We start from the raw sequence: 13,530 nt of genomic DNA, 5'->3' as shown, positions 1-13,530 counted from the left end.
ATCTAAATTGAGTCAACATAACTGAGCATCTGTGACAGACAAAAACCAAATAAGCTGTGCTACAAATCAATGTTTTCATTCCTGCTTGGGTGATAGCTGAGACTTTTAAAATGAAAAATAATGATCTGACCAGCTAAATGATCGTAAAGGTCTCTTAGGCTCCAGTGAAACACGAGGGGCTTTTTTTCCCCTTGGAAACAGCACGTACCTTTCTGCCTATGCAGCAAGGTGCTGGAACATGCTGTCTACCTTCAACACAACATGGCCAAATATTTTAATAAAAGTTACAGACAAACACAGGCTATTACAGACAAAGTCTTGTAGATGATATGATACAGTGAGTTATTTTTCATCCAATTCGTCCAATCACTTACAAAGTTATTTCAGAAGGCAGACCAAAGCCATTTTAAGTCAAGCATGTGGTACAGCTAACACAAAAAGACTATGTGATTTTACATCTGACCCTGATAACTCCTTCTGGAGACTACAAAATCAAGTTTATCACAGAGGCACAGAACGATATACATTGCAGTAGGTTTCATTTCCATTTTACTTAGTGTTTACCTTCCTTTTTTGTTTTTTTTTAGTTCATCCTGCACCACGTACCACTCCTGTTGGGTTTACAAGAATACGGAATTTATATAAGCAGTATCAGAAATTTACTGCCCACCACTGTCTTGTTAAAAATAATGAGACTTGCATTTTGATAGATACTGTAAATGCTAAAAACCACTAAAGCTAAACCATTATTTCTTCAATTACTATAGCTATAAAGGAAGGATTAGATCATCTATTGCCTGGCAAAAAGAAACAAATATGGAGGGGAAAAAACGCTGCACAGAAAAAAAAAAAGCCTTATTGTTCTGTTTCTGAACAAAACAACAACTCAAGCACATGCTGAAACTAAGTGACCTTTTCTGTTGTTCGATGGCTCCAGCTACAAGGATAAGGTGCCTACATATATGTATATTTATGCACTTAAAAATCTATATGTAAATACAATCTAGTATATTAAAATACTTGATAAACATGTATTTGTATATATTGATATGTTTTTCTCCTTTGGACAAACATAGAACATAACAGAAGCAAATGCCTCTGTACCAAAATCCACGCTCAACACCTTTTATTTCCTAAACTAGAAAAATAAACCCCCTTATCAATAGGGCTATAACATAGCAAAAGCAATGCTGATGCCCAGGATGCACAGTAGTATAATTTCTTCCTCTGTTTTATTAAACTACTCTGTGGTCTGACACAGTAGCATGTTAACTACTGTGATGAGTCTGACACTAACTGTCTAGAGCAGGTTGAAACCTATGCACACCCTCCTCTGTGCTCTTTAGAGTAATAGGAAAAGAATCATTTTGTAAATTGAGTTGAATTTTGCAGACCTTAATTCTAGTAAATGTTATCACCGTCGGTATTTTAACTGCAGTTGCTACATTCCTCTGATATGGCTGGACTTATAAGGAGGAATGTGAAAATGCAATAATGGCATAAAGTTCAATCCAAAAACTACTCAAGTCTCAGCCTAACAATGACATTTTAAATGTATACAGATGATGCGGTTTGTGAGAACAGGAAACTTGGTTGGGACTACCATCGCATAGTTCTCTGATATAGAGAAATTTCTTTTACAAGGATGCTCATTATTGCAATAAAATGCATTTGTGTTTCCCACTGTTAGAAGCCCTCTATAGGTTGCACTGTATTAATATAGCATCACTCAGCTACCAACTGCTTTCTGCCACAGAATGCCACCCTACCTGTCTAATACACTGTGGATATAATATATTTTCCAGTGACCACCAGACTCCTTGAGTGTTTTGCCAGAGAAGTTACTTCCCTATAAAAAGGCAAAAAATTAGAGTAAACTCTAAATGAACTACAGCAAAACTCTCATATTTTGGATGTTGGCACTACCAGACTACTTACTAGTTTAGGAACAATACTTTAGAAGCTAAAACAAAAGAATATTTGCTGAATGCTAAACCTATTATAAGTTTAAAGCTCTGTCCCCCCAAGTCTCGTCTTTCAGTATTCTATGTATTTCTGGGTCAAAGTCTGTCCTCTGTTTTTGCCTCAAAGATTTTTTCTTTTTTTTCCAAGTCTGTTCATAGTAATCACCTTCCCAGTGCTTATGATGTATTTATAGATGCGCCACTAAGCGTAACATTATTTCAAATGTAACATATGGCCACAGAGTCATAACATCTTTGCCTAATCATGAGCTGGATCTCAGTCTTCAGCATCCATCTTCCTATGAATACAATCTATAAAATAAAACCACCACTAAATAATCACAAAAGCCGGACTGTGCAACACACTACGGTTTACTGTGTTTTAAACTCCTCATCACTTAGGTCTTTTTTTTTTAAATCTTATATAGCAATCAGGAGTGATTGTGCACCTTTTTCCAGACCTGAGAAGAACACTTATTGCTGTGATGTTTTGCTTTGACTACAGCACTTATCTAGTCTTCTCCACAAATAATTCTATTAGAGTTGCAATTTTTTATTTAAGTACTTAACCTCTAGAGCAAGGTTTTGGGGTGGTGCAGTTTTCAAGGACAGCTAAAAGGCTGTAAGATGTTTTGTAAAAATTGGCCAGTGAAGCAGGATAGGCGTGCTAGAAATCTCAAAGAGCATGCACTGAGTTCACTGGGGGATGACAGGAAAATGCCTTTCCTTCTTAGCATCAGGCACTGCAACACACTTGGGCTCCCAAGTCTAGTGCTACAGTTATGATATCATGTCTTTTCCCACATGTTTCTCAGCTGCAGATCCTCTCTGCACAAAAACGATTTTAATTACTTTGGCTGTATCTACATCTCAGCGGACAATAATCCTCTCACATACAGCTGCCTGCAAACAGCATTTCTGACTGTGCCTGGCAGGTTGTTCCTTCTCTGGATGTGTTCAGACAAGGTCCTGCACGCTCACTGATTAGTATCAATGCGCACTGAAGCTATGTCATCTTTCCTCTCTATGACAAACAAAAATGTACCAGCTAGGAACACTATGGCATATTTTAGCATTTCTGAGACCAAGGACACCTTTTCTAGCATGCAGATGTGGCTCTAGGATATAATATTACAGCCTCTTTCTGAAAAATCTACTTTCCTGAGGTAATTAACGATGTGTTTTCTATCCAAGTCTGAACATAAAGCAGTTTCTTTTCAGATTATGTCATAAAAACAATCTTCTCCTTGGAGATACTGCAAACTCAACTTGACAAGGCCATGAGCAACCCAATCTAGCTTTGAAGCTGGCCCTGCTTGGAGAAGGAGTTTGAACTGGGTAAGCTCCAGAAGTCCCTTCCATCCTAAATTATTCTGTGATTCTCATAAGTATGACAACTATTCACTCACCCAGTGATACTAACCTTGAAACCTAATGATGATGATTTAAATGATAAAATATTGAATGTTTTTCTGTAAGCCTCTCAGCAGAACCATCTAGCTGATGAGTTGTTTTCTGCAGTTACATTTAACTGCTATAAACCCACCCGCGGAGGAGCCCGCACTGCCCTGAGACAGTTTGTTTCCATGATAAGGCGGGATATTAAGCAGCAGGTATAGATGCTCCTGGCAGGATTGTCGTATGCCAGGTCTTGGCCATGGGCTCAATGCTAACGGGGAAAAGAAGTAGTACTATATGTAGTAAAATGGCAAGAAGCTGGGGGAGGGGAGGTTATTTTGTTTTCATGTGTAACCTTAGGGCTTTTCACAGGGATGTCATTCAGTGATGCAACAGGTCCCTTCCAGTCCTACGTGTCTACTTTCAGCAAAGTCTGGCAAGATGTCAGGACAGAGTAATCTCAACTGGATTTGCTATCAAATTTCAGGAGCAGAAAAATTAACGGAGAAACTTGCTCCTTTTCATATTTAAGCAGTACCATCAATTTCCCAGTCTACCCAAAGCAGCTGCAGACTCTTCAGTCACTAGCGCGGTGGCATCATCTGAGCACTTTGCCCCAAAATAGCAACCTTCCTACAGAGGAGACAAAGTCTTGATTGTAATAAGAAATCCTCGCTGACCAGTCTCAGGCCTTGTGGCATGCTCTCACGCTAGCGGGCATATCTTGGAAACTTTTCTCAAAAGCTCTTTGTGATAATTTCCCTCAGAAAAGGAGCGACAGGCAGGGAGAGTATCACTGCTTGGTAACCATAGCTACAAGCACAGTATAAATGCTGAGATACTAAAGATAAAGGGAATCAGTTGGTCTCTGTCACTCACAGAAGTGCTCCCATTCAAAGCCTATCGCTGCTCTTCAGAGGAGCATTCACACGCGGAATCCCCCCTCAGCTCACGTTAATGTCGATGTGGGGAGCCATTTGATAAAATAATTCACCGACTGCACAGGGGAGTGAAATCAGGATCTGAAAGGATGCTCCTCTGAGCTTGGTTGCTTGGTTGGTTGGTTTGGGGGGGGGGGGGTGTGCGAGGGAACGGTTGAAGCGCTTGGGTTATGTCAGTACAGCATGGGGACGCACGGCACAGGACACTCGTGTCCCCAGTTCCCCCAAAGAGACTGCTACCCCACGGCCACCGCCGTGAGGGGCCGGCGATAGCTGCAGGCGACCGCCAGTCCCCCCCACGTCGCGGCAGCGCCCCCTGGCCCCAGGGCGGGGCAACGGCCGCGCCCGCCGCGCCTCGCGCGCCGTCTCCAACGGCTGGCCACGCCTGCCGGTCCGCTCCAACGGCGGATCGGGGCGGGGGGGGCGGGGGGAGACACCCCCGCAGCGTCGCTAGTGGAGCTGGTTTCCCGCCTTTCAGGGCCGCGTGGCGGTCGTCCGCGGCTCGCTGCGGCCGACGGAGCGGCCAGGCCAGGCCAGGCGTCGTGTCGTCGCAGGGGCAGGGAGCGCCTTCGTCCGCCATCTTCTCTCGGGTATGACCGTGCACCGCTGAGCAAAAGGTTGTGCCACGGGTACCCGGCGTACCTGGCTGGCTGTGAGAGGATCTTGCTTGGCAGCAGGGCACCTCTTTGTGTAGCGTCGCTGCAGAGATGAGGGAGGGGAATAAGGGCGCCGTGAGCCGGTGGGTATCGGTTGGGTTTGCAGCGGCGCGACTGGTGCGCCTGTGCTGTTGCGATCGTCGTGAGCCCTCTGTAAGAGGGGATGAGGCGGTAGGATTCACCCCACATCTGGGGGCAAGTTAGGTGCTAATCGTTTTGATCTGCAAACTGTCTTTTTCAATATCCTCAGGATCTTCAAAGACTGATTAAAGTGAGGTTAGACTCAATGCAAGTATTAGTTGCCTATCTTTTAAGAAGGGTGAAGGGCAGAAAAAGGTTATTAAAGTTCTGCTTATAGTATAGTTAATATTCAATTGGGATGTGCAGTTAGTAGTCTAGAGAAGAAATTCTCGTGTTATTTTGGTTATAAATACGGGTTTCACTGTTATATGAAACAAAAATGAAACCTTAACTTCCAGAATCGGATCATGAGCTACAATACCAAAAAAAAAGAATACTGCAAGAGAATCATTGCAGGGGGTTATGAAAGAATAAAGAAAGATGTCAGTTTTATCACAGTCGAAAATATGTGTTAGAGCTTTCAATTTTTTCTTTTAGTTAAATAAATATTGTTCAAAATAGGAGTGTGGGGCTTAAAAAAAAAGTCTTTGGAAGATCTAGCATATATAATCTAATGCACAGAAATAAAAACGATGAGTTTTCCTGCTGGAAAAATATATTAGTAATACAGCGTATTATTTGAATTTACTGTTTTAGTTCAGCAGGAGTTTTATTCTCTGTGGCACTACTGGCTAATGCTGCCCAGTGCTGAGCACGTCCTGTCCTGTGAAAGAACAAATGATGCCCAGAAGTGGGCAGATACACAAACAAAGCAGTGTACAACACAGCAGCTCCTCAAAACTTCCCTCCTCAGTCAAAATTTAGAGGATGAAATACAAAAAATGTTAACAACAGAGAATGGAAAAGATACTGTGCATGATAAGGACTGGAGAGATCAGGGCTTGGCGGTGATGCTGTACATTTAGATTGTTAACCAATAGCATATTACGATACGTAATTGTTTTACAAAATTGATGTGCTGAATATATGTTTCAAAATCCATTATAACAATTATTGCATTGTAATAGCAGTTACAGGTTACTAAAATTACTGCTTTAACTTACAGACAAGAAAACAACTAACTTGAAGAGAAAACTATTAATTCTTAGTGTTACATATATTCTTTAAAATTGTTGGCCAAGCAAATAAAAGTGAATTAGCTATTTCATTAGTCCCTCTGATGAAACGGTGGATACAAGAGACAATAGTGCATTAAGTGCAGAGAACTATCTTTATCTCCTGCTTTACTAGCAAAGTTACATATATATAAACACTTGTACGTACTGAATGGCTAAGATTGTAACTTCAGAGTGAACATGTAAGGGACTTAAAGCCTGAGTAGCAGTTAAGTATCACAGCACGTACAGGTTAAAGGTGTACATTAATGTCATAATGGTAAATGGTAAAATGTTATTTACCTCAGTAACATTTTTCAAGTTATCAAATTTAACCAAAACTGATCTATTGCTTCTAGTATGTACACAGAGGAGAATGAATAATGAAACACAAAAATTACTGTGGCCTTGGGTGACTCACTGGATCACTTCCCTGATTCAATTTCTTAGTGTTTAGAATGAGGATGGGAAGACCAATATGTCTTGGCAGTATATAAAGAAGAGTCAGTCATATAATGTTTTAAAAGCATCTTACATGTAGAGCACTATTTGTTAGGTGAAATTGTGGTGTAGTGTCTAAGGAAGTAGATTCAGGTTTATTTTTGAACAGCAAAAAAAATTTCAAATTCAGTGATACGATCTAGCACTTTGATAGGTTTAGCTTGGGCTTTCTGACATTTCTTAGAAATGTCAGATCTTAGGTTGGTTGAAATTTAGTTTAATATGCAAAAATAGTTTAACTTTAAAAAAGGTGTTCTATGTTCTGCTTATATTTGCATTTATGGAATTCTTTCGCAATAGTGTGAATGAGGAGGAAAAAAAATCTTGATTTTTTTTTTTTATATATATATATATACGATGAAATGTTCCAGAAATAAGTGAATCACAGCCTTGAAGAAACTATGAAGAATATCAGTTTGGTGAATCTTGGTAAACTTTTAGATGACTTCTCAGTGATAGAAAAGGTAAGTAAAGAAGGTACAAAAAACATTGAAATTGCTACCTGTGAATACTTTGGCATATTTTAATATGCTTTTCAGGTGAAAGTTTCTTCTAAGTGGTATCTGTTCGTATTGTGCTATGTAATACCAACTTTGTTTGGAAAGTAAGTGTCTGCACTGTCTGTTAGCGCTCAGAATGATTTAAGATGAGCGATTATCCAAATGTCCTTCCTTTGCATTGCTCATCTGTGAAATAGCAAGTGAAAATTGTTTGTGCTGTTGTGCATTTAATATTTGTGTAAAGGACGATCTTGGATCATTTTTCATAGGTGAATGACGAGATCCCAGGTAACTACCATTTTACATGTGATCCATTAAAATGCCTTCTGTCTGCAGGAAAGATATATATTTCTTTTGTTATTCCTAATGAATACTTATTTTGCATTTGCCTGATCAGTATGTGATAAGCTTCAGACTTTTGTGTCCGTAAATAGACAAAGGTGTTCTATCTTTAGGGACTTACAAACAAAATTTCTGATAGTGAATCAGAATCTCTGTGCATAGAGATCGAGTGGGCTAAAAGAAGCTAGGAGTAGCTCTGAGTCCGGAAAGGTTGGGGCTGACATGTCAGAACTTTTGGATGTAAAATCAGATTTATAAAGACATCTAGGTTGCATAAGCATGCAAACAGACACTTTTTTTAATTTAAAACCTTCAGATTCCCAGATGAAAATTTATCTTAAAATGTCTGCTGTTGAAATCTGTGGAGTCTGCTCAGAGAAGTGTTCTGTGGTAGAATTTTAGTTTCTCCGGAAATGTGTGCAAGTCTCTGCATCAGAAGGTTCTATTGGAGACAACAGTATTGCGTAGCCTTGTTTTATTGTCCCTGCAGAAATTATTCCGTATTCTAAGAAGAAAAATCATCACCATAGCAGGAGCATCTGTTCTTATATTCTTTATTTTAAGAATATGTCAGTTCTTTGAAGGTGGATCCACTGAGAGAATCAGTACCAAATTTCTTGTTTGATAGACCCATTTGTGCTAGCTCTCTGATCCTGATCAGTAAATCCTTACCAAAGATAATACAGAAAGGACACCTGAAATCACCGTGTTGTGATTTTCATGGAAAAAGTTATTACACCAGTCACTATTCACACACACTCGTCGGTGCTTGACGAGGGTATTTACAACTTCTTATGCAAGCAACCAGAAGAACCTTGAAGATTAGTCTAGACTATGGACTTAAGAATTCAGAGGAAGCAACTAAATTAAGGTGGGATTAAGCAGTCTTGCTGATATGTGTTCTACTCTGTGCCCTTCTGTAACATTTATTTAGTATGTTTAATTTTGCAAGAGGAAGCGCAAGATTATGCTTGTCAAAGATTCCTGGTCTTTGTAAGTAATATTGTAAGTAGACGTTGTATGTTCTGGATAGTAAATGTTTAATTATGTACAGCACAGGCTTTCAAGTCTAACTTTGTTCTTCTCTATAATGGAATTCCCAGAGTGTCAAGTAAAATAGGCTTGCAACTGTAGTGTTGTGTAAAAATGCTTATATCAACTTAAATCTCGAGATGTGAAACTTAAATCAAAAATTCTTAGTATAACGTTAGTCTCTCACCAATTTTCTAGAAAATATCAGAAATTAATGAAGCAAATAACCTATTGGTTCTTCAGCTGGAAAAATCTAACATGTTGGTAAAATTAAGCCAAGCAAAGGAGGATTCAGTAAAAGAAGGTAAATATTATTTTGAAAAACAGTATGTTCTTTTCTTGTATTTAGGAAGTTCTGAGAAATATTGGCATTATTTTTGGTAATCTCAAACCACCACAGTTTACGATGCAAAGATTTTTAGGCAGAGTAGTATCAGCAGTGTTTTAGCTTAAAATGCAAGCCTGTATGTGACTTGTAGTTAACATTCACAAGCAATTCAGATGTGTATATAGAATGACAGAGCCAACATTTGAGAACTGTAAGGTCAGTAGTAACGTCATCACATCCCAAGCTGAGCTCTAGCTCTTCTATTGCTATTAATGTGACAAAATCTAATGTTATGTTTCGGCTGGTTGCCAGAAATGTTTTTTCCAGTGAAAAAAAGAGCCAGATGCATTCTTGGGTGCGTGTTTTGCCGTTTTCTGAAAACGTCAAAGTTTGAAAATGTCGAAGTTCCAAATCATCAAAGTTTGCCTGTAATTGGAGAGGGGATGTTAGGCTGGTGGGACTGGTGCTCTGAGATGGTGTAAAAAATGTTTTCTCTTAGCTGCTTATGTGATTTGGCTTGTTTAAGGTCAATTTGATAGCCTAGTTTGGGGTTTGTAATACTTTTTCCCTGTACCGTGCTGACAGGTGTATTGAAGTTCCTCTTTCAGTATTGGTCACTGAAATAACTTAACATAAATTAATTCTGTGCCACTGTATTGGACTTTGGGTATAGGTGGAACCTGAGTCTTGTGTTCTCCCTAAGCATTTCTTTGACTTCTTGAGCACTGAAAGGCTTTAGTCTATCCAGAGTAATTAGATTTTATTTCTATGTGAGATGTAATCTCCTTGATGCTAAGACGTCAGATTAAAAAAAAAAAAAGTGATAGCCTATTTGACTTTATATCATCGTGAATATTTTATCACGTTGGCATTTCCAAGTCAGTTATACAGCGTTAGAAATCACACATAATTCTTTCAAGCTTGAGTTTAATTAAACTGTATTGATCATTATCGTAAGTTTATTCCGTAGGAGGTATTTCTCTTCCTGTCTGTTTTGATGTCATCAGGGTCATATTTCTTTTACTTTCATAATAGATGTCATTACGGTGCTAAAAAGTTACGGGTGGTAATAAAAGTTTATCGAAATGTTCAGAGTATTCAAACTGTTTAATAGCAACTGAAGTTACATAATGAAACGGCATTTGACTGTTTCTAATAGTCTGGCAATTTTAAGCCTCTAACTTGTAATAAAGAAGTTACCATATAAATGAGGAATTAAAGAGAAAACAGATTAAATGAACATTTTTTCTTTTTTAATATTTCTAGTCTGGAAGTATATCTTTTCAGATGGCTGTTTAAAAAAAGAGGGAAATAATACCTGGTACTTTACATAGATGATATGCTCGCTCGCTCTCTATAGTTTTATAGAGAGAGAGAGAGAAAACTACACACACACACACAAACACACACACACACTTTTGTGGTTTCCTATTCTTCTGTAGTTCTTAAGGTGATGGAAAGGTGCATCTTCTTACAAAACTTCAGTCTCAGACAACTCAAACTGCTAAAGTTAGGAAACAGAGGGAAGGAATAAACTTAGTTTCACACAGGAATAAAGTTTCCGGTGGCTTTCACATAGATCTTTGCTGGGACTTAAATAATTTAACATACTCAGAAATGAACTGGAAAAGCTACTAAAAGGTGAGTACAAGTGTGCTAGTGGTACTAATCTGTTCAGTTATACCAAGAACTTCATGATACAGAAAGACGGTGCTAAAAAGAGAAGATGAAATTCAGTAGAATGCATATTAGAAGACATTGTATATGAATAGCGGTAGGCTCTAACTGGCAACTACTACCTAGGAAAGAGATCTTCATGTCATTGTAGACAATTCTCCAAAAAATAACAGTGGTCAAAAAAGAAACGGGGAAATAAACATTATGTCCCTTTAGAAATTTGTGGGGTTTTTTGTTGAATATTTTGGTCCCCGCATTTCAAAAAGGACCTACCGCAACTAGAATAGATACAGAAATGGCGGCAAGGTTCAGTATTGTCAGGGAGCAGAGAGGGACAGGGAGCCTGGCATGTAACAAGGCTGACAGAGGCAGGGCCCTCCCCAGTGGGGACCCAGTCCTGCTGTACCTGAGCAGGGGAGGCCCAGGGACGGTTGCTAGAATCAGCCGAGAGCCCACGTTACTGAACGAGTCTATAGTGATGAGGCAGGTTGGAGAACAAGACAGGAAAGTGAGTCAGGGTCAAGGTCAGGTCCAGAAACAGTAACAGGGCCAGGCATGGTCCATTGATCACCAGCGAGTTCGTACTGGTGAGGCAGTTCTGAAAAGAAGCCAGGAAGTCAGTCCGTAGGTCATGATCGGGTTCTGGATCGACAGGGTACATGGCCACGCACAGGATATGGCTGCAACACAGCTGCAATATCATAGCTCAAGCTGGGCCAAGGGCGAGAACCTCAGCTTAAAAGCAGCTCCTACGGGAAAGAGGGGCAGCCATTGCTGAGTCATCTTCCAGCTTTGTTCAAACAGCTTGTTTCAAGGTCACCAGCTGTACTCATTCCAAGCTAGCCCTGAGCCCAGGCAGCCAAACCCTCAGAAAGGGGATGGGGGAGGAAGCATTTAGCACCCTGGCAGGTGTGGTAACAGTTACGGAGCATCTGAGGAAAGACTTAAGTTGACTGATAACTTTTCAGCTTAAACAGAAACAGTAGAGTTGGGATATTACTGATAGCTGTACAACTATGAATGGTGTAGAGAAAGTGACTAGGGAATGATCATTCACTGTTTGTTGTAATAAAAGAAATAGATGGAAATCAAACTTCTTGATGGATAATCTCCTTTAAAGCAAACCAAAGCATGAACTTTTTCCACACATTATAAAACAAAGTTTTTGACTCAATTACCACAGGAGTTTGTGGATATCAAAAGTATAGATGAGTCCAAAAAGAGGAGACAAATTCATGAAAGACTACCTCTCACTCAGGTCTTCCTTACTTGTTATTGGAAACTGAGAAGATATAGTAAGGGTAGTGTTTGTCCTTTTTTTTTTTTTTTTTACTCTTTCCTGAAGCATCTACTACTGGGTATTATGAAATGGGGTAGTGAACTGGAAGGAAATCTGGACTGACGCATTAGAACCATTTGCTTTTCAATTAAGCACAAAAAACAATGCAGGACAGTTACCTCTTGATTGGTTTTTGAATTGTTATTATTGAAGAAGACAACAAGGAGGGGAGGGATTTTGTACAAAATAGATTTCAAAGAGGGAAAGGAAAAGGAGGACAAAAAGAAGAAATTATTTCTAGCATAAAACCAATGGGGAAAAAAGGATATCAGCAAATGCGAAAGAGAGAAGGCAGGAAGTCAGGGCAGCTGGGAAGATTGCAGAAAGGAGTGTGGAAGCAGAATGGACTGAAAACAGATGGAAGTCACATGGCAGATTTGGGCTTTGTAAATGGAAAGTAGTGCCTCAGTTTGCTGAGATAAGACCAAAACGATTTGAGGAGATAGTTATGTTGATACCATAACTGAGGAGAATGAACTCTGGAGCTGTTTTGAAACACATGATGGGGAAAAAATGTGGAAGGCAGAAGGCCAAGTAGGAATACTAGAGCAATCAGTGTGAAATACGAACCAGAGTTTTAGCAGCAGGGTTAGTCAGGAAAGAACAGATCTTAATAATATGCAAGTCATAATAGTTGCACAAATTACTAGGAATGTGGATAGGGAGCCAGAATTGTTGGAAAGTAAGGATTCTGGTCTAAGAAGTAAGAGAGATTGCAGAGCTGTTAATAGCAATAAAGAGAAAAGGGAAAAGCAGAAACTTAGAGCAATATGGGGTATCCAGCAGGTGACTGTGAAAGCCACTTGATGGTAAAGTAGTAGAAGGTAAGTGAGAGATGCCAAGGAAATAGAATGTATTTGGAAATTGAGACAATTAACAGGGCTGTTTTATTTGACTAATGTACCAATAAGGTATTCCAGTAGAATTCCAACATGACACAATGCTTGAAGTGTTCGTATAAGTAATCTTTTGAACTGTACTCATTTGATGATAATCAGAGCATAGTTTCACAAACTATCTTGGGCAGCAAATTGCTGTAATGTGCAGTAGATGCTGCCAGAGTAATCTTCAGATAAACAGTTGCAGTGTAATTGGACATCACCAACCTGAAAGTAAACAATTCAGCCTTCAACTGTAAGGCTTAACAGTAGACCACAAAGAGACTCATAGAACAGCTAAGGAAAAAGCACAGGAGACTGCATGCTGGTGGTGAACGGTTCCCATATGATTCCAAGCAAACATGCTGCTTACAGCAGAGTAGGAAAGAGAAGGAGCATTATGGAAGGGATGTTCTTGTTCCATCTACCCTAAAGGATTCGTGGCTGCTAGTGGTGGTGATGTGGAGGAAGTGTAACTTTATTCCAGCTAAAGAACTCCTAGTAGGAGAACAGGAACAGGGATAACATTTCATGCCCCAAGAAATCTCTGTCAAGTATCACATTCTCTCTGAGGGCTCCCTGATATCCTTCAGTTGCCAGAAGTTTATCTCTAGAACTGTTTAAGGTAATATAAAAGAAGAGTGGGAACTCCGAAGGAAACGCAAAGGAGGAAGGCAAATATGTAAAACTCAAGGGGGAGAGGAAAGTGATACTTTTTAAACGAAACTAAGGTAGAAAA

The 13,530-nt window shown here is 39.5% G+C and overlaps 1 protein-coding gene across 2 annotated transcripts in view; it reads left to right on the top strand.

Annotated features, from left to right (window-relative positions):
* Nucleotides 1-4,643: 4,643 nt before the first annotated feature.
* The window catches only part of LOC138064143 (coiled-coil domain-containing protein 152-like), a 20,148-nt gene continuing 11,261 nt past the window's right edge, over nt 4,644-13,530 (top strand). Inside the window, exons 1-3 of one of the 2 annotated variants that reach the window (XM_068925385.1) lie at nt 4,644-4,893; nt 7,067-7,159; nt 8,768-8,873. In XM_068925385.1, coding sequence (XP_068781486.1) covers nt 7,097-7,159; nt 8,768-8,873 — 169 coding nt within the window. In that variant the 5' untranslated portion in view covers nt 4,644-4,893; nt 7,067-7,096. Of the gene's footprint in view, nt 4,894-7,064; nt 7,160-8,767; nt 8,874-13,530 lie in introns of those variants that run through there. The other variant, XM_068925386.1, reaches the window with a different exon arrangement.

The sequence above is a fragment of the Struthio camelus genome, chromosome W, assembly GCF_040807025.1.
Source record: "Struthio camelus isolate bStrCam1 chromosome W, bStrCam1.hap1, whole genome shotgun sequence".
Classification (NCBI taxonomy): Eukaryota; Metazoa; Chordata; class Aves; order Struthioniformes; family Struthionidae; genus Struthio; species Struthio camelus.
The sequence above is the reverse complement of the archived record's forward strand: the minus strand, read 5'-3'. Positions and strand labels throughout refer to the sequence as shown.